Raw genomic sequence first — 18,828 nt, 5'->3', positions numbered from 1 at the left:
GTGTTCTGTTTGCAATATAAAAAACACAATGTTTATGAATTCAAAACAAAACGTGGATAGTAAGAATGCATACATTTAATTTGAGAACATTTTAAATTGCAGTCTTTGAGTAATTACAAAACTCTGTTTGATGAATGTCACATCAAAACTTGAAATCATTCCCCACAATGTCTTACAGTCGGACCGCTGCGATAAAAGCGTCACGTTAAAATGATGTCTTAAAGTGCACAAAGGTTGCAATAAATAATTTCTGTACATCTCTAAGTGTGTTCCAGCAAAACACAGTTGAAGTGAGGAGTGTTTCTTTCCCGCTTCCGTTTAAAAACTATGAAGGAATATTAGGGCCACACTGTCAAGAAGAAGAAGAAGAAGAAAAAAAAAAAGTAAACTCATAATTTCATGAGAATAAGCTTTACAAAAATTAATAGATGAGTCAAGGTATTGAGGGAAAACATTTATATATTTAAGATTATATATTATATTATATTTTACAATGAGAGCATGGCCCTAAAATTTCTTAATTAGAAAAACATGTACCTCCAAATATTTTGTATATATATATATATATGTTTTTTTTTTATCCCAACAAAGTAGATGATTTGTCAAGTGCGTTTGGAATGAAGAAAAAAAAAAAGTCAAAGTTCATTAGGCTTTGTCCTTAGCGCTGCGGTCTCCTTCTTGCCAGTATTCTTCGCTCTGCATCTCAGTGAGTCTGGAGACGGTCCTCTGGAAGGCGAACATCTCCTCTTCGCCGCTGAAGATGGACAGGCTGCTCGCTTCTTCCTATCAAGACAAAAAGGTGCGCTTGTCATATCACATAGTCATGTGAAAGTGGACATAAAAATGAAGCAAAGTACTCTTTTGAGTCCCAGGTCGTCCATGAGGATGTGGCCCTCATCGTGGCTGTGGTCGCCCTCGAGAACAAAAACCTCCTCTAGCGGGTGATCGGCCAGGATCACCACACGCACCTGAAACGGCACGCAGGTGAGCTACTTTCATATTTTAACCATGGAAAGTCAATTGGTTAGATAAGATCAAACCTTGTGGTCATAAAGCGCATCCACCAGCGTGATGAGTCGCCGGGCTTGGGTTTTCTTGTTGAGCGTCAGAAGCGGGATGTGGCGGATGAAGACGGTGTCAAACAGGCGGGAGATCTCCAGGTAGTCGCTGGCACCTAGAGGCTGAAATCATCAACGGCTCACTCAAGTCAAATAAATATCGCGCTTTAGTATAATAAGTCATTGGCAGCCTTACCCTGTCACATAGCTCCTCAAATGTGCAGTCCAGAATGGTCCCGCATGCTTTGTTCAGACGCACTTTCCTGTTGTTCACGTTGAGCACTCTCGGCCGCGTTACTGTGGCGCAAGTTGAATTATTATGACACAATCGTGAAAATATGACAGATCAAAATGACTTACTGTCGTTCTGCTTGAAGGCCAGCTCGTCAAAAAGCTTGTCCAGCGTTTCCTCTGCATCAGGCTCACTGGAACTGATGTGAATGGAACACGAATTGGCAGGAATAAAAAAATAAAAATAATAAAAAAGAAAAAATTGTGACATGACGCATGAATATCTTACAGGAAGTAAAGTTTCCCCGCGGAGGGTCTGTTCGTTTTGCGGTAGTCGATCCCTGAATCCAGACGAAGAGTTTGGCAATATTTCTGTGCAATATTTAGTTGAACTGAGTGCTGTCATGTTGGATGATTTGGCGTTTGGGCTAAAACAACATAAGTTAACGTCTTACCTGTAACACGGCAATAAAAGGCACAAAGTTGACCCTCTGCAGACCATTTTTATACAAGTCTGGAAGGAGGGGGGGGGGGGGGTTAATTTGCAATTCAAATCATTTAATTTTTCTCCTGTTGTGTGTCCAATTCTTTATTCAACCGCATGTTACCTTCAGGGATGCGATTGGACGTGGCCACCACGACCACGCCGTGGAGAAACAAGTTCTCAAACAGCTGCTTGAGAATCATGGCGTCGGCGATATCCGTCACCTGGGAAGACGAGGTCGCAACACGGTAAAGTGTCATGCAAATTATTCGCCATCGTAGGCACATTATGGAAAGGACTCGTTACCTGAAACTCGTCAAAGCACAGCAGACAAGCTTCCTCGCTGATCTCCTCGGCAACGGGCGCGATGGGGTCGTAAGACTTAGCCATCTTGCCCGCTTTCCTCTTTGGCAGACTCTGCTTAAGGCGATGGATCCCTGCGTAGTCATACACCATATGAATATTTTCTTCCATTTCGTAACACAATAGAACTCACGTTTGTGTACGTCCAACATGAAGCCGTGAAAGTGGACCCTCTTTTTCTTGTCAGTCTCCACGTGCGAGTAAAACATATCCATGACCATGGTTTTGCCCGTGCCTGAAACAATGTCAGTGCGCCATTTAGTATAAAAAAAAAAAAAAAATGGCTAGACAGTCTTGAGTGTCCCTTACCCACGTCGCCGTAGATGTAGTAACCCTTGGGAGGCTTTGGTCTGGTAAAAAACTTCCAAGACGGAGAAGGGCAAACAAAGTCATTTACGTGTATCAATTTTCACTCAATTGCATCATGATGTTATTATGCAAGCTTAATGATATGTAACTGATTGTACCTTTTGGAAGATGGACGTGGGTGTGTTGCTGTACCCGCGGAGTGTTTTGTGGAGCTGGTCCAGTTTGCGCATCACGGCTCTCTGGTGCTCGTCTTCCCGCAGGGTCCCGTTCCGGATCAGCCCGCTGTAGTGCTCCAGGGGCCCGCTGAAGCCGCCGCTCGTCTCCGTCTCAGCCTCACGCTGGGCTTCCGCCGCGTAGCCTTCTCGGTGACAAGCGGGAACACGGTGAGATCAGATATTTTATTTACACCTAAGGGTTGTCATAGGTTTGTATTTTTCCACTATAGTTTGTCGTATTTCATTTGACTCTTTTAATTCATTTAGTTCTAACTAAATTATAGACCATGTTTGTAATTGTAACCTGCAGTCATGGGCATGTATTTTCTGTCATTCCAACACTAATTTCACGCGTGTTTAACAATTAACAATGATATTACTATTTGTATTTAATAACTTGCAGACTTTATTCATTCTCGACTCTTAACCTTTTTATTATGATAAAAGGGACGCACTGCCATTTTATTTAGCCATGTGTTCATTTACGCATAATATACGAATAAATACGCATACGCTGAGTAGGACTCGTCACTTCACACCTAGCACGACTCCAAACATACTGGGGACAAACGAATTCGGAACATTGTGGCTGTGTTGAGGAAGTGACAGCTGACCAGACGCGAAAAGTAAAGTAAGTCCAAAGCCACGTAGAAACTAGAATGTTTATTTGGACTTTATGTGCCATTCAACTGAAGTTCTAGCCCACTTTTATCTGAGGAGTTTGGCTAATTTTTAAAATAACCCAGCCCACATTTACTGCATAAAAGTAACAAACTCGCAAATAACCCGTCTCACCTCGTCTGTGACACGACATTGCGGTTTTGAGCAGTTTTAGGGTGGAATGTTGCCCTCTCCGTAACAAAGTGGAGCCCAGAGAGGCTGAGGGTGACATCTTGGAAGACAGCGGCATCCACACCGCCATCTTGATTCAAAATAACTTTATGGAAAAAATGACTGGGAACAAATTATTTCGAGTTCGTTTTAGCCACCGATAGAGGTCGCCATTTCTTCAATTTTGCCTTACTGAATGTATCAAGACACGTTTATTTATTTGAATATTTTAAAAATAGCCTCACAGAAAATATATCTTTATCATTATGTTGTTATTATTAGCGAATATGAACCATTTGATGTCAGATACTGTAAAAATGGTGCAAAATAAGGTGTAGAAATGCAGAAATTATGCTTGTAAGTGCAGCATTGTGCAATAGACAAACTATCTCCACATTAAGTCATCACAGACGCAATTATTGTACATTCCTAACAATAAGACGAGATTGTATTTGAGCTCCATGTATGGTGGTGCATCCGCATGTCTTGTCAGTACAGTTGGAGTACAATTTTACCTCCACATCAGTGAGCTGCAGACAAAACATGGGAGGCTTACAGGCTTGTTGCCATGACAACAGAGCAACCCCATCACTGCCACCCTGCCACTACCTCCAGGCACATACTCTCTCTCTCTCCCTTGCTCCCCCACTCTCTCCCCCCCATCTGTCCGTCTGTCTGTACACGCAGCAGCGGCAGCAGCGTTACATCCGCTTTTATACCGTAAAGACGAACCAGGCGTGTCGGGACCCCTCCTGCTTGTCTGCGTCGGGCGGTGAGTGTTTACATCCTTTGTCAACAGACGTCTCCTACGCGGGTTAGGAGATGGACACTATTGTGGGCGGATAACGTGCTACATCGCCGGGTAGCCATAGTGAAGGCAACCCCCTACCCCCGAAGCAGCCTCCCACCCTTTTACTGCTGAATGCATTAGTCTAATGAGAGCCTGCGGCAACACTGAACGAGACGCGATGATACCGGGAGGGTCATTTTGTCATGACTAAACCATGTAGTTTCCCTTCTGGTGTAAGATTCTAATCAGCTGGAGTTTTTTTTTTAATCCATTTTTTTTAACAGCTCCAAATGAGTGCACCCGCAGCGACGGTGCAACAGCGAGCAGACGACGACGACGACGACAGCGGTGAAATGCAATCGGCCGCGGTGGCGCCATCCTCTTTCATGCCGGGCCAATCGGGCAAGATCCCGGGCAGGAAGCGAGGCAGGCCCCCGCTGCGCAGTGTGGCCAAGATAGATTTCGCCAGCCGCTACGTCGACTCGCTGCCGCCGCTTAAAGTGCCCAAGAAGAGAGGGAGGAAGCCGGGATTCAAGGTCAGGATAAGGCGTCTACTTTATCGAACCATGAGCACATTGTTACAGGATCGTTTACACAAGTTTTTGGACACATATCAATCAAAACAAAACAATCAATTCTTGCCTGCCCAAAATAATGTTTCTGAGGGATTTTTCTTGTTCTGCAGCTGAAACCCAGAATGGTGATGACGCCGTTGGCCATCTCACCACCCAGCAGCACCCCCGAGCCTGACATGAGCTCCATCCCTCAGGACGCCGCCACAATCCCCCACTCGGCCACGCCTCAGGTGCTCACAGGTAGGACGGTCCAAGTCAGACCTCATACCCAAGGTTAAAAAAGATCCCTCCAAAATTCTTCAATTGTCGATTGTCGCCACTTGTTGTGTTCAGTGTGCATCTACATCAACAAGCAAGCCAACACAGGTCCAAACCTGGACCGGAAGAAGATCCAACAGCTGCCCGACCACTTCGGACCCGATAGGCCTTCGGTGGTGCTGCAGCAAGCCGTGCAGGGATGCATCGACAGTGCCTTCCAGCAGAAGACTGTCTTCACGCTGCTCACGCAGGGATACGGGGGAGAGAAGATATCAGGTAGCTTTTCACGCATTGTTTTCCACGCAGTTGCCACTCAGTTTTTATTCACATGACTCAAAAGACATAACCGGATCTTGCAATTGGCCTACTCACTATTTTGATCAGTAGTTCCCAAAGTGTGGTGCAGGAGCGCCCTCTAATGGTATGCCAAAGAATTACAGAATTAAATTTGCAAACTGCATCTTAGTGAAGTGGCCTTCACTTTTTTAAAAAAATATATTTTATTATTTAATATTTTAGAACATTTATTTATGTACCATTTTTATTCAACTCTGTCTTTTCTTATTATTATTGGAGCATAGTAAACGTGCAGTTCTTGATTAAAATGGGCTCAACCAACTCTGAGGGCGATTGAAATTTGTACTTACTTGACCTGCAGCCACCTTTGACGGCAAGCAGCACCTCCTGAGCCTCCCTGTGGTGAACAGTATCGACTACGTGCTGCGCTTCCTGAAGAAGCTTTGTCGCAGCCTGCACTGCGAGAACCTGTTCAGCGACCAGCCCATCAGTCAGCGTCCCTCCTACCACTCTGACGGTAAAACACCCAGCGCGGATCCATGCCGATGATAGGAAACTTTTCCACAGCTCCTTCTTACCTGTTTCCATCTCGCCCGTTAGCGGAAACGTCTCTGGCCGATGATTACCGCCACGAGCAGAGCGAAGGGAAGCGCTACCCGACGGCAGAGCACAGGGAATCCGCGTTCGGCTCTATCAGCTCCTCATCGTACTCGTCTTCGCCAAAGTCCTCTTACGGCTTCCGCTCGTCGCAGCAGTTCGGCAACGCGTCGGCCGTCTCCAGGCAGTCGTCGGGCAGCCCCGGCGCCTTTGTGGAAAGCAACAGGGCAGGTGAGGCCATAAGGCGAGGTACTAACTAACTGCTACTTATTTTAGTTTGATTAATTGCAAATTTTAGTGTGTTTGTGTACCTAATCTATTGTCCGGTAAGTAAGAGAATTTTTATGAGCGTTTATCCCGTCAGGAGCGTATGTCGCACAGGAGTCGAAGGCCCCGTCCCCCGGCAAGGATCCGTCCACGTGGAGCGTGGACGACGTGGTGTGGTTCATCCGGGACGCCGACGCCAACGCCCTCGGACCTCACGCCGACGTCTTCAGGAAACACGTGAGCCCAGATTTCTTCAACAACGCAATGAAGAATTTGCAACATTAAATGAAAAATATGTTGAATTTTTTCCATCTACCCGATGGCGCCGCCCTGCAGGAGATCGACGGCAACGCCCTGTTGCTGCTGAAGAGCGACATGATCATGAAGTACCTCGGCCTGAAGTTAGGGCCCGCCCTCAAGTTGTGCTACCACATCGACAAGCTCAAGCAGAGCAAGTTGTAGGCTCGGAGCTCACAGCAGAAACTGGCACAATAGGCACACCGTGTTGCTGAAACAACCAATGACAAAAGCTCACTGGAAGAGACCACTTTTTTTTTTATCTTGGCATTTTTTGCTGCTCTTTATAAATGTGGAACGGAGGCGTAAAACTAGGGCTGAATGACTTGAGAAAATAATCAAAATTGGGATTTTTTTCCCTTAATATTGAGATTGCGATTTAATATGCGATTCTTTTTTCAAGGTGTTTTTTTTTTTACAGAAAGACAAAAATGCAATATATTAATCTGTATTACAAGAAATAACATCTGATTTATGATATATAAATGCGTTGTTCTTATAGGTTAGGCTAACAAAGGCAAATGAAGCATGAATTCATATTAAAGGCAGTTTATTGAGCGGCTTACTTCAATACATTTTGAGTGCAGTCTTGTAAATATTCACTCCGATGAATTTACAAAATTCTACCAAACGTGAGCTGCTTTCGGCTCATTATATTTTAAAAATCCAATGTGTCGCCTATCTTTGCTCGATAAGATGTTTCCTGTATTCTAAATACCTGCACTGAAAAAAACGGAAGCATTTACTTTCGCTTAATTTAAAGATATTTTAATGCTTTTTTCTTACACATCTTGACTTAATTAGCCTGTTTTACTCTAGCTTGATGTAAAATTACTATAAAAGGGGAAGCAACTAATCCGAGTATGCGTACATTTTCATTAGGGGTGTAATGAAAACCAATTTGAATGAGAAACTCTTGTTTTGTAAAAATGTAGCATTCTTGAATTGTATCACGCAACATATTGAGATACTTATCGAATTGTCTTTTTGGGAGAGACGCACACCTCTAATATACATGTATAAAGAATGTGTTGCAATGTGCACACAATGTCACAAATCTCACCATTTTCCAAACCTTTTATCAGTGTTGACAATACAAGGAGGTTATATGTGTTATGTGATGGTGAGACGTCAAGGAAACATCAATATGTGTCATAATCCTGTATGTGAGTATTAAATCAAAACATGTAAAATACTGGGTGTGTGAGCGCGCATCTTTTTTTGCAAGATGTTTGTACCGATTGATATATTTTATATATATATATATATATATATATAATGTCTAATTTTCATTTTGCAAGTTTTCAGCTCATATTATGTAAGGCAAGGCAGCTTTTATTCATACAGCACATTCATATCAATGTAATATTTTGTCCCCCCGAATTCAGATTTTCTTAAATTTTTTTTAGACCTGTTAGACTGATGTCGCGTTTGCGTGCACACAGCACAGCAGGTGCTTGATCGCAACGCGCGGGCCAGGCTGTGATGCGTTCAGGCTCTCGTGGTCCGTCCGACAAACAACACTGCTGCTGCTCCTGCTGCTGCTGCACCTGCTGCTGCTGCACCTCTTCATCGGGAATAACCTCGAGGAGAAAAACCATCACCCCATCGTCGGCAGTCGGTTCCTGTGAAAGAAACATTGCATTGCGCACCTCCCTACCATCACCATCTCCTCAATCAACCCTCCTCCTCCTCTCCTCCTCCTCCTCCTCAGCCTCGCCGCCACCGGAGGGGAGTTTTTCCTGTGGACTTTGCAGGGTGAGAAGAACACAATAGCAGTGCTATAAGGTAAGCCTCCCGCCCGGTTCTTTAATTATATTGTGGACCGACGAGCTGTCTTTTTTTTTTTTTCCACTGCGCATTTTTTTCAATTGCGCATTCTCTTGCAGCCTCGTCATGATGTGCGTTCTTTTTATCGCAGGGTGCACAAATTGGCGCATTCTCCCCTATCACTGCGCCCCCCGCCCTTTATCACTGCGTCGTTTCTATCGGAATGCGGCAGCGTCTCTCGGGAGGCGCCGCACCGCGCCGCTCGTATCGTAATTGCGTCGTCGTCGATAACGAGCGAGCCCCGTCATTTTTTGCTTTCTCTTGGGCCTGAGTGCGCATAGCGTGCACATCATCATCACCTTCCACCATGCACGACCACCCTCCCTCGGTCCATGACCCCCCCCCCCCCCCCTTCCCTCAGCACCTCCGCTCTTCCAACGTCAAAACAGCCGCACAGTTGCGTGATGCGAGGCTGCGTCCTCATGTAAAGTGTTTTGTCCTTCAAGGTCATTCATTGGCTGTTGTGTTGCAAATGTTATTTTTTTTATATTTTGAAATTATTGCGTGGCTTCCCTGTCGTCAGGCTGCAGAGAAATGGAGCGTATGTTTGGTGGTGGTGGGTTGGGGGGGGGTGCTGGGGGGGCTGGTGGACACGTGAAATGTGACCATTTATGTAAAAAAAAAAAAAGATGATAAATATGTAGTACTGTTGTTGCCCGGGGCAGGCCACACACTGGTGGTGGCCCTTGTGGGCGGCCGGGTGGTTGTTGTGGGGGGCTAATTGTCGACCCCAAGTTTTGCTGGTTAATCTAGTGCAACCTCTCTGACGATGTGAGCTTGTTCTTGCAAATGGCTACCAGTCACATATGCCACTCCTGAAAAAATTGTTTAAATGATTTGCTAGTAAATCATCTCATCATCGAGGCCGTCGCTAGCTCTTCTGTACATTTGCTCATGTGCTAAATTACAAAATAGGGCTAAACCAACAAATGTGATTTTTAGGCTGATGCTTTTTGACGGGAAAAAAAAAATTTGATGTTTTATCCCATGTTCAATCGTGTATGTTGACAGCAAAGCATGTTATGCTGACTCTCATCCATTGATGAAGTAGCTGAGTGACAGTGAGGATCCAGGTCAGTGCCACAGACTGGCACAAACAAGCTTGAGGCCCAAAATAGAAACATGAGCACCAGGGGGGGGGGGGGGGAAACAATTCAGCAATTTGGTCCTCACACCACCCTGGTCATAAAAACACACAGTTGATGTCACGCCCAACCTTATATTAAACCTATTTTTGCTATACAGGTAGTACTGGATGTCATTTTCAGTGTTGCCATAGCAACCTTGAAAACAAACTTAGTTACTGATTATTTGATTTCAAAAGTACCAATTACTTGAAAATAATTACTTAAGATTACATACTTCAAAATAAAGTCCACGCATGTGGACGGAACAATAATTTTGACACAGAATATATATATATAAAAATATAAATATATATAGTGCTAGCTAGCTCAATTTTAATCGAGTAGAAAACTTTAGTGTCATTTTCTGGTGCATGCAGCAGCAACCATGGGAAAGCAGAACAGCAAGCTGACACCCGAGGTGATGGAGGACCTGGTGAAGAATACGGAGTTCAACGAGCACGAGCTGAAGCAGTGGTACAAGGGCTTCCTCAAAGACTGCCCCACCGGAAGACTCAACCTGGACGAGTTCCAGCAGCTCTACGTCAAGGTAGATCCTCACATTTGTTTTCTTCTCAATTACTTCTCAAATTAACAGCTCCCTCTAGTGGTATGGAGGGGAAGGGTTCTCCTCTTGTGTGCTCATTCATGGGTTTCTCCACTTTGCAGTTCTTCCCATACGGTGACGCCTCCAAGTTCGCACAGCACGCCTTCCGCACCTTTGACAAGAACGGCGACGGTACCATTGACTTCCGAGAGTTCATCTGCGCTCTGTCCATCACGTCGCGCGGCAGCTTTGAGCAGAAGCTCAACTGGGCCTTCAACATGTATGACCTAGATGGAGACGGCAAAATCACCAGGGTGGAGATGCTGGAGATTATTGAGGTCGGTGCTGCTCTCGGAGCTTCTTTTTTTTTTGCGGCATCGGGTGTGGCACGTCTTGCGTCACCACAGACTGAGTTGGGGGATTATCGGGCAGACCGTGACTGTCACGCTGCTGCACACCTGCACCACACAGGCAGGCAGGCAGGCAGGCAGACTGCAGTTGTATTGAGTTACAGCACAGCCATTTTTACACAAGCACAGGGGACGAGATGGAATTGTCGACTGCCTTGATGATGGCCCATTTCCAGCAATTGAATCCGCAGGAGCTTGTCTAAAAAATGGTGACGTTCTGCATTGACAGTTGCTGGAGGAAGTAAACATAAAACTTCAAGAACAGTTCTGTGGCGTGCTGTAGTCAAAATTCCTCAAGGAGCAAAGATCATACGAAAGTTTACACACCCTCCTTTAATAGTCTGTTTGAAGTTCCTTTTTTCAGACATTTATTTTCCCCAAGAGGAAATTCTCCGTCACAGCTGTCACCACGTCCTTGTGTGACATGTCTAAAAACAGCTACTCGGGTCAGGAAAGCTTCAAAATAAATTTCCTTGACCTGACCAGATCCGCACTCCATCCGCCACTGTACTCGAACGCAAGTGAGATTCATATTGTTGTTTGTCGCAGAGGATAAAGAATACTGGCAAATTGTCTATCGACATGTGTTGCTCCACCAATAGCCTTTGGATTGGTCATAGCAGAGTCACATAGATGCTAATCATCACCTATGCTAGCCAGCGCTAACTTCCTGCTCCCACAATGCAAGCTGCTTAGACATGGTGTCGCTCACCACCTTGACTCCCCCCCCCTCTGCAGGCCATCTACAAAATGGTGGGCACGGTGATTATGATGAAGATGAACGAGGACGGCCTGACACCGGCGCAGCGGGTGGACAAGATCTTCAGCAAAATGGATAAGAACAACGACGACCAGATCTCGCTGGACGAGTTCAAGGAGGCGGCCAAGAGCGACCCGTCCATCGTGCTGCTGTTGCAGTGTGACATGCAGAAGTGAACCCCAACATCACTCGGCCCACCTGCCCGCCCATTTGCCCCTGCCAACCCTCTTAACGCCACCTCTGCTCGCTCCCCAAATCCTTCCCCGTCACCCTGCTTGCATATACAACACACAAACATACACACTGGACTGCTGTTTAATTGTCTCATTTCACAGAGGTTTAAAAAAAGAAAACCAAAAAAAAAAAGCTTGGACTCTTTTTCAATGGACTCGCTTCTTGTGGTCGTATGCATGAGAAATATGTCAAATATTGCGGAATCATTTTGAACCTAGCGATAAGATAATGCTACATTTCTATTTCAGAACATGTTGTGGTGCACCGTAAATTCTCCGCACACAAGCACTCATCCAGCTTGTATATGGATGAAGTCGAATAGCCGGGTACTTTGTGACACGTCCGAAGGGAAGCGGCCATATTGCTATCGGGGAAACAGGCTAGTATTTGAATTTGGTGTTGACTTTGCTGTTTTAGGGCAACCCATCCAAGTTTCCGCCCAACAACAATGACGAAAACTTTTGTCTAGTACTCGGTAGCTTGTTCTAATTTGGGAGCAAAATTTCAAAGACAAATTTGACAATGTGAGCCCGTCTTTGAGGGAGTCCAGGAAATGGCCTAAACTCTAAAATATCCGCTTCAAATCAAAATGGCGGATTTCTTTACCCTTTTGGGCATTGAGGTTGTTTTTGAAATGATACGCCAACCAAAGTTGTTGTTCTGTTTTCCCCCCTACTAATATGGCGCCTCACATCACGAGACGTGTGTGGAGAACCTTTCGGACCGGTGTTCCCACCAGCCAGCCTTCCCTCGCAAGTTGTTCACCGCTGCAACTCCCGTACTGCTTTCAGTAATCGTAAATAAAACAATAAGTCCTCTGATAATTGTAACGATAAGTGTCTCTGGCAGCCGGCCGGGCTTGTAGAGCTCGTGGATGATAGAGAGATATTCGCACACGAGAGAAAAAGTATTGCATGCCTATATTACGTGTCAAAAAAAAGAAGAAGATATAAATATATATAATCTATTACCTTTTTATTTTTTGCATCTATGGTGGTTTTAAAAGAGGAAACCCTCTTGGGATTCATTTCGTATTGTTGCATGGGATGTACAGTGTAAGCTCACCTGAGGTGGGAGCATGCTTCCCTCCGCGTTCATTCACACAATCGTATTTCTTTCGGATTTGTTCAAAATTTGTTTAACGTCTGACTGCTACAATGGAGGATTAGGGCCACCCGAAAGAAAAATAATTATACTTCATGAATGAAGTGGGAGAGGGAGACAGTTGTATTTATTCAAGAAAAAGTCTTTATTTGACAAAATATGCTGAATATTATTTTTTGAAATAAAATACGACTTTACTTTGAAATGTGAATTTATTTTAAGATTCCCTAATTTTTCCGAATGATCAAATATTTTCTGTTTTTCATTCATTATTTTCTCAAAATATATATGATTTCTTTTCTTGAAAATAAATAAATACTTTTTTCCTTGTAATACTATAACTTGTTTAAAAATATGACTTCTGAGAGACGTCATACTGTATTATGCTTTTAGGAAATATCACTTTATTCTCAACGTATAATGTCATTTTTTTTTAGCGTGGCCCTAATTTATACTCCGTCGATTACGCACACTCGTGGCACACAATTGGCTGCCTGTTTGGTTTGTTTACACAACACATGTTTACAAAGAGCACTGCTATAATAATCAAATGATCTCCATGCTGAGAGTTTCCTCATGAGAGGGGCTCATATTCCAAAGCAGCGGCAGCAAAAAAAAAAAAAAGTTTACTGGACACACTGCATTCCAGCATTAAAATTGTTTTCCAGTTTAAGTTTTTGTTTTGCTTTTTGAATTCAATTTTCTGGCACATTAGGATTCGCTGTTCCCAGGCTATGCAAGGATGGACTGACTGCTTTGTGAGTCCACATGTCCAACGGTGGACGTGGCAGAAGAGCTTCCCCAGCATAATCTTGATTATTATTATTATTATTATTATTATTATACTGTCTGTATACAATTCAGTCCAGCCTGACACCACGTGGAGATCTTTAATGTCAAGTAAATGTTTCTATCAAATCTGAAAACTCATGATACAATTGACTGTATTCTTTTATACATGTGGCATGTGTTGCACCCCTTGAACAAAGAAAAAATACTTGATTTCTGTTGTGATTAAAATCAATAAACCACAGATGGGCTTTTTTCAAAACATACTGATGGCCATGCTACTGACTGATGTGCAGGTTAGGTGGATTTTATGAATGCTCTGATTTTTTTCCAATTCTTATCATAACCAGAGAAATAAAAATACTATACTTTGTTTTCATAATATAATAATTTATAATAAGACTTCACTTTTCCCAAAAAGACAGAAACCCAAATGTGATGTCATTAAGATGTCAACTCGGGACACTTCCGGGTCACCTTTAGTCACCTGTCGGACTTGAATGCGATTGGCTGGCCAGTCACGTGTCCACGCGGGGCCACACCTACCACGTGCACACCTGTATGATGTGTGCATTTAAAAACAAAGGTGAAGGTAACAGAGAATTTCTTTTTTTTTTATTTTGTCAGTTATTAATGATATCAGTTTGGAAGCAACTCAAATCAGAAGGTCTTTAAAGAAACGTGAGTACAGTTCTTGGTGTTTCATTGCTGTCATTTAAAAAAAAAAAGAAAAAGCATTGCTATCGAGCAAAACAGTCAACAAATGTTAGCCCAGAGACATGGCTAGTAAGTTGGTTCTTCTTTCAGTCATTTAAATGAATCTAAAAAGACTTTGTTTGTTTTTAAAACCAGTTTCAGAAGGATTTTTTAAAACAGATTACCTGCAGCCTTAGAATATAATGTTAATAGGTTTGACGTGGCTTTGCTTTCCAGGTCCATTTAAATCCCACAATGTGTTCCATTCCCGGCCTCCCCACGCCAGGATCCGAAGTAACCATCGAGATCAGGAGGGTGAACACAAACCCAAAATGTGGTCTTGTGGAGCTTTGGGTCAACATTGACGTCAGCAGAAAGCAAGCCTATGATCAGATGAAGAAAAAGATACAGCTTCCAAAAAGAAATTTTTGTGCCTCTGAAGGAAAAATGGGGGATATGTGTCTGGTTTGCATCGGCAACGTGTGGCACAGGGCTCGCATCGTGTCCATCCAAAGTGACACCTGCCAGGTCTTCCTTCTTGATCAAGGAGAGCCTTACGTTAGCACCCGGGACTCTCTAGCGTGGGGCCATTCTGACAGTTTCTTCCTCCCTCCGGAAATCGAGTCCTGTATCCTTGCCAATGTCCTGTCTCTCAAGGAAAAGTGGTCCAAAAAAGCGCTCAGTTTCTTGTTGTCCCTCCCCGAAAAGACGCTAAATGGTGTGGTCCAGCACGTCTTGATGCCAGGCAGGACAATTCTCCTTGACATACCCTTCGTCTCCAAGCAAATGTGCACCCTTGGTGCTATGAGGAAGCTCCCGGCGGATGAGTTCAAAGGAGTTGTACTCGAATGTTTGACTCCACCCAAAGACGATGCACCCATCACCGCAATCACCCAGGATCGGAGTGTGAACGTCCAACTTGACGACCGCTACTTCTACCCTGAACTGCTCTGTGGCATGTATGAGACAGTTTACGTAACAGAAGTGACCGATCCTCAAAATGTATTCTGCAGTCTGCAGATTTACTCCAAAGCATTGAAGACTCTGTCAGAAGAGATCCAAGAGTTCTACAAGGACTTGGATTCCGGAGGTGAACGACCTCAAACCTGCGGGGATCCGTGTGCTGCCAGAGGAAATAACGGCACGTGGTATCGTTCGTTACTCAAGCAAAGCATCGGGACCGATGATGAACTTGTCGAAGTTGCTCACGTTGATGTCGGGAAAAACGAACACGTGTCGGTAGGATGCATCCGACACATGGCGAGGAAATTCCTGAGGATGCCTGTGGTCACATATCACTTCTCTCTTCACGGAGCGGACGGCACCAGAAGGACGGCAAAGCAGAACGAATATCTGAAGTCGATATTGCTGAACAAAACCTTTGTGGCTAAGCTAGAGAAGCAGTTCCAAGACACTTATAGCGTCACGTTCTACGATGGGAATGTTGCATGTATGACAGCAGAAGTTGTCCCATCTGCTCAGGATGAAGGACAGCAGACAGAAATCCAGATTACGACGCTGTCAGGAGAGCAGGATGTTGACCAGCAGAACCTCGTCATCTTAAATGTTAAGAGCTTACCAGAGGAACCCTTGTCAAGTACAGAGAATGAACTAGATACTGGCACTTCCCCTTCTAGTCTTTGTCATGAGAAGACTATTAATGACCAATGTTCTAAAGGCTCTCATCATGAGCATGTGTTGTCTGTTGGAAGTACTGTAGACGTGACTGTATCCTGTGTCGAAGGTCCTCAGAAGTTCTGGTGTCAAAGGACTATAAATGAAGAGAATCTGCAACGGATGATGGAAGATCTGCAAAACCACTACGCCTCTGTCCAACCTCTGCCCATTGTTAAGGGCACCTGTGTTGCTCGAAACCCAGAAGACGGTGTGTGGTACAGGGCAAGGATTGTTACTAGTCAGCATTTTCCCGAAGTGGACGTAAAGTTTTTGGATTACGGTGGTACACGAAGTGTGCCCCTTGGAGATGTATGTCCCATTGAGCCGGCGTTCCTGGAGGTTGAACCGCAGGCTTTTCAGTGTTGCCTCTTCAACACAAAGGCTAATTCTGCATCAGCCGTGTTTCCGGTGACAGCTGATTCTCAAAACACTGGATTCAAATGCACCATAAAAGATAGAATTTGCGATGAAGGGGGGCAACCGGTTATCGTCGTAGACTTTGAAATGCCGGCTCAAAGCGCTTGCAGTCTGCTCTCTCCAATGGATACCTATAATTATTCCACATACGATATGAAATTGGGCACAAAAGAAAAGGCATGGATAACCTCTTCGAAAACAGTACATAGCTTCTTCTGCCAGCTCGACAGAAATTCTCATTTGTTTGACAAAGTGCAGGCAGATATCAAACAGCAAGTCTGCAAGTCACAGCGTTCAGATGAACTCCTAAAATCCAACGCCCTTTGCCTTGCACGGTATGTTGATGACGAATGGTACAGAGGTCAAGTGGTCCAGACATCTCCAGAACTCAAGGTGCTCTTTGTGGACTACGGCGAGACCCTCACAGCGAATGCATCTGATGTTCAACCTTTGCCTGCCAGAGCTAGCCTGGCAAAGTCAGTCCCTGTATTGGCCGTTCTGCTCGGACTTTTCGGTCTTCCGGCCGACATACCCAAAGAGGTCAACCAGTGGTTTGCAAATAACGCCATTGGCACAACTGTGACGGTTTCTGTGGTGGCCAAAGGCGCTGACGGGAAGCTTTTGGTGGAATTATTTGAAGGGCTGCTGAATGTCAATATGATTGTCCGGGAGAAGGTAGCACTCGTGGAACACGCAAAGACCAACCAAGATCTACGGGTCAACCAAGAGGTTGCTTCAAAACGGCTCACCACACCAATTAAGGCGTTTTTACCTGAAGAAATCACATCTATATCAATACTAGGAGAGCAAAATAAAGATCAAAACATCAACGGAAATTGTGCTTCAGATGAGCAGGTGTTGGACAAGTCTCAGAACCAAACTCTTGGACCTGTACCCGAGTGTGAAAAAAAGATCATTTACGAGGAATGTTTGAACGGCACTCCAGAGGTTTTGGTAGAGACCCCAAAAGAGATCAATGCTGTCACGTCAACATCTGAGAAGATCTTTGCATATCACAGCCCAGTCATATCTCACCACACGTCCGAGGAGATGTACGCCTCCTGCATCGTGGGACCCGGTTACTTCTGGTGTCAGTTCGCCCAAACTGAAAACCTGGACACGGTGTCAAGACTCACCCAGAGCATCGGTGAGACTTTAAAGGATGCAGAGGTCCCCAAGAATTTGAATCCCGGCAGTCCGTGCCTTGCCGTATTTTCCGAAGACTCCCAGTGGTATCGCGCTCAAGTGCTTTGGAAGACCGACAGCACAGTTTGTGTGGTGTTTGTGGACTACGGCAACGAGTCTGAGGTGGACATTAAAGATGTGAGATACCTCCCACAGTCTCTGATTGAACATGCTCCTCAGGCATTGTTGTGTTCTTTGGATGGATTTGACAAGTCCAAGGGATCGTGGGATGATCAAGTTTACGAAGAGTTCTACAATGTCCTGGTGGATCAGCTTCTCACCGTGACAGTTCTCAGTGCACAAGAACATTCAGAGTGTGCCTTTCAAGAACACTCAGTAAAAGTCCAATGCGGAGGTCAAGATTTGAATGAGGCCATGCGAAAATTCTGGAAACCTATTTCCACACAGCCTGAGACTGAAAAGATTCAAACAGCCAGCAACCCACCACAACCATCCAACATGACCCACCTTGAGGAAAATGCAAGATCATTCTCATACAAGATGCCAAACATCCCGTTAAACATAGCCGAGATGGTCTACGCTTCGTGTGTGGCGGAGCCCCATTTTTTCTGGTGTCAGTTTGCCGACACCGAGGACCTCAGCGATGTGGTGAAACTGGCACAGGAAGCCGGACAAGTAGAACCAGATTCTTCGTCCTCAAGCACCTTTGGACCAGGTAGCCCTTGCCTTGCGCTCTTTTCTGCAGACGACCAGTGGTATCGAGCGCTGATCATGAGCCGACAAGACGATGAAGTCCATGTTGTGTTTATCGACTACGGCAACGAATCGGACGTGGACGTGAAAAACGTGAGACCTCTCTGTCAAACTCTGCAGGAGTATACACCCCAGGCTTTTTTGTGCTCACTGAACGGATTTGACCAGTCTAAGGGCACCTGGGAGATTGAAGTCTATGACGACTTTTACAATCTTCTAGTGGATAAACCCATCGTCGTGACGGTGTCCCATATAGAAGAACATGCGGAGATGATGCTTCCTCAGCATGTGGTGGAAATCATTTGTGAGGGAACGTCTGTCAATGCAGCGATGCAGAAATACTGGAAACCAACATCTTGAGGAAAATATTACGATCCCTACGAGGGAAAACAGTATGTACTAAATGCACATTTTTTCATGTCGATTTTGTCAATGCAGATTTTCTGGAGTGGGCGTCCACTCTTGCTGAGAAAGCGGGACGAGCTGAACTGTCCGTGTCTAGCTTTTTACAAATGTCAATGCAAATGATTGGAAGACTGAATAAATGAATAAAAGATCATTAAAGATTTTTGGTGAAGTTGATAATGCTGTGGATGCCTTCCCATTGAGTGAATGATTGTTTCGACCAGGTCAGATCCCAACATATAGATTTATGAAGTTCGGGACCTAGTCTCAGTTTGTGATCTTCACAATGTAGCATAAGGCTAATGTCTCAAGTTCCATCTTCCCAAGGACTCCTTCCCTTCCAGCAGGTGGCAAGATTGCTATC

General features: G+C 44.7%; 4 protein-coding genes across 7 annotated transcripts; 3 read left to right on the top strand and 1 right to left on the bottom strand.

The window, feature by feature from the left end:
* Window positions 1–57: 57 nt before the first annotated feature.
* On the bottom strand, window positions 58–3,616 carry afg1la (AFG1 like ATPase a). Its single transcript, XM_037241300.1, has 13 exons — window positions 3,456–3,616; window positions 2,604–2,803; window positions 2,446–2,497; window positions 2,270–2,371; window positions 2,080–2,210; window positions 1,898–1,997; window positions 1,745–1,803; window positions 1,579–1,661; window positions 1,419–1,489; window positions 1,255–1,355; window positions 1,041–1,181; window positions 858–968; window positions 58–783 (listed from the first exon to the last, which is right to left on the bottom strand). Exons 1-13 carry the CDS (start codon window positions 3,580–3,582, stop codon window positions 646–648), a joined length of 1,416 nt encoding a protein of 471 aa, XP_037097195.1. The 5' UTR covers window positions 3,583–3,616; the 3' UTR covers window positions 58–645.
* scml4 (Scm polycomb group protein like 4) lies at window positions 2,725–7,767 on the top strand. Of its 4 annotated transcripts, none has more exons than XM_037241321.1 (9): window positions 2,725–2,828; window positions 4,179–4,263; window positions 4,566–4,817; window positions 4,967–5,096; window positions 5,190–5,390; window positions 5,773–5,928; window positions 6,012–6,239; window positions 6,373–6,512; window positions 6,612–7,767. In XM_037241321.1, exons 3-9 carry the CDS (start codon window positions 4,572–4,574, stop codon window positions 6,735–6,737), a joined length of 1,227 nt encoding a protein of 408 aa, XP_037097216.1. In that variant the 5' UTR covers window positions 2,725–2,828; window positions 4,179–4,263; window positions 4,566–4,571; the 3' UTR covers window positions 6,738–7,767. The 4 variants fall into 4 exon arrangements, with proteins under 4 accessions (XP_037097216.1, XP_037097220.1, XP_037097219.1 ...); XM_037241324.1 differs by lacking the exon at window positions 2,725–2,828 and adding an exon at window positions 2,983–3,291; XM_037241325.1 differs by lacking the exon at window positions 4,179–4,263 and having other exon boundaries at window positions 2,739–2,828.
* Window positions 7,768–8,124: 357 nt separating this feature from the next.
* Window positions 8,125–12,453, top strand: vsnl1b (visinin-like 1b). The gene is made up of 4 exons (XM_037241420.1): window positions 8,125–8,360; window positions 9,907–10,076; window positions 10,196–10,411; window positions 11,222–12,453. Exons 2-4 carry the CDS (start codon window positions 9,915–9,917, stop codon window positions 11,417–11,419), a joined length of 576 nt encoding a protein of 191 aa, XP_037097315.1. The 5' UTR covers window positions 8,125–8,360; window positions 9,907–9,914; the 3' UTR covers window positions 11,420–12,453.
* Window positions 12,454–14,321: 1,868 nt separating this feature from the next.
* On the top strand, window positions 14,322–18,537 carry LOC119116393 (tudor domain-containing 6). Its single transcript, XM_037241718.1, has one exon. It carries the CDS (start codon window positions 14,322–14,324, stop codon window positions 18,417–18,419), a length of 4,098 nt encoding a protein of 1,365 aa, XP_037097613.1. The 3' UTR covers window positions 18,420–18,537.
* The last annotated feature ends 291 nt before the right edge of the window (window positions 18,538–18,828 follow it).

This window comes from Syngnathus acus, chromosome 22 (genome assembly GCF_901709675.1).
Source record: "Syngnathus acus chromosome 22, fSynAcu1.2, whole genome shotgun sequence".
Lineage (NCBI taxonomy): Eukaryota > Metazoa > Chordata > Actinopteri > Syngnathiformes > Syngnathidae > Syngnathus > Syngnathus acus.
Note: the sequence above shows the minus strand (reverse complement) of the source record. Positions and strands in the feature narration are given on the sequence as shown.

What these genes read in the sequence shown, in the direction of transcription:
- scml4 (XM_037241321.1), top strand. Translation starts at nt 4,572, where the DNA reads ATGAGTGCACCCGCAGCGACGGTGCAACAGCGAGCAGACGACGACGAC. An exon ending in GGAGGAAGCCGGGATTCAAG is followed by an intron (nt 4,818 to 4,966) that starts GTCAGGATAAGG and finishes CTTGTTCTGCAG; the next exon opens with CTGAAACCCAGAATGGTGAT. An exon ending in TGTGGAAAGCAACAGGGCAG is followed by an intron (nt 6,240 to 6,372) that starts GTGAGGCCATAA and finishes TTATCCCGTCAG; the next exon opens with GAGCGTATGTCGCACAGGAG.
- LOC119116393 (XM_037241718.1), top strand. Translation starts at nt 14,322, where the DNA reads ATGTGTTCCATTCCCGGCCTCCCCACGCCAGGATCCGAAGTAACCATC.
- afg1la (XM_037241300.1), bottom strand. Translation starts at nt 3,582, where the DNA reads ATGGCGGTGTGGATGCCGCTGTCTTCCAAGATGTCACCCTCAGCCTCT. An exon ending in AATGTCGTGTCACAGACGAG is followed by an intron (nt 2,804 to 3,455) that starts GTGAGACGGGTT and finishes GTCACCGAGAAG; the next exon opens with GCTACGCGGCGGAAGCCCAG. An exon ending in ATGCGCTTTATGACCACAAG is followed by an intron (nt 969 to 1,040) that starts GTTTGATCTTAT and finishes GTGCCGTTTCAG; the next exon opens with GTGCGTGTGGTGATCCTGGC.
- vsnl1b (XM_037241420.1), top strand. Translation starts at nt 9,915, where the DNA reads ATGGGAAAGCAGAACAGCAAGCTGACACCCGAGGTGATGGAGGACCTG. An exon ending in TCCAGCAGCTCTACGTCAAG is followed by an intron (nt 10,077 to 10,195) that starts GTAGATCCTCAC and finishes TCCACTTTGCAG; the next exon opens with TTCTTCCCATACGGTGACGC. An exon ending in AGATGCTGGAGATTATTGAG is followed by an intron (nt 10,412 to 11,221) that starts GTCGGTGCTGCT and finishes CCCCCTCTGCAG; the next exon opens with GCCATCTACAAAATGGTGGG.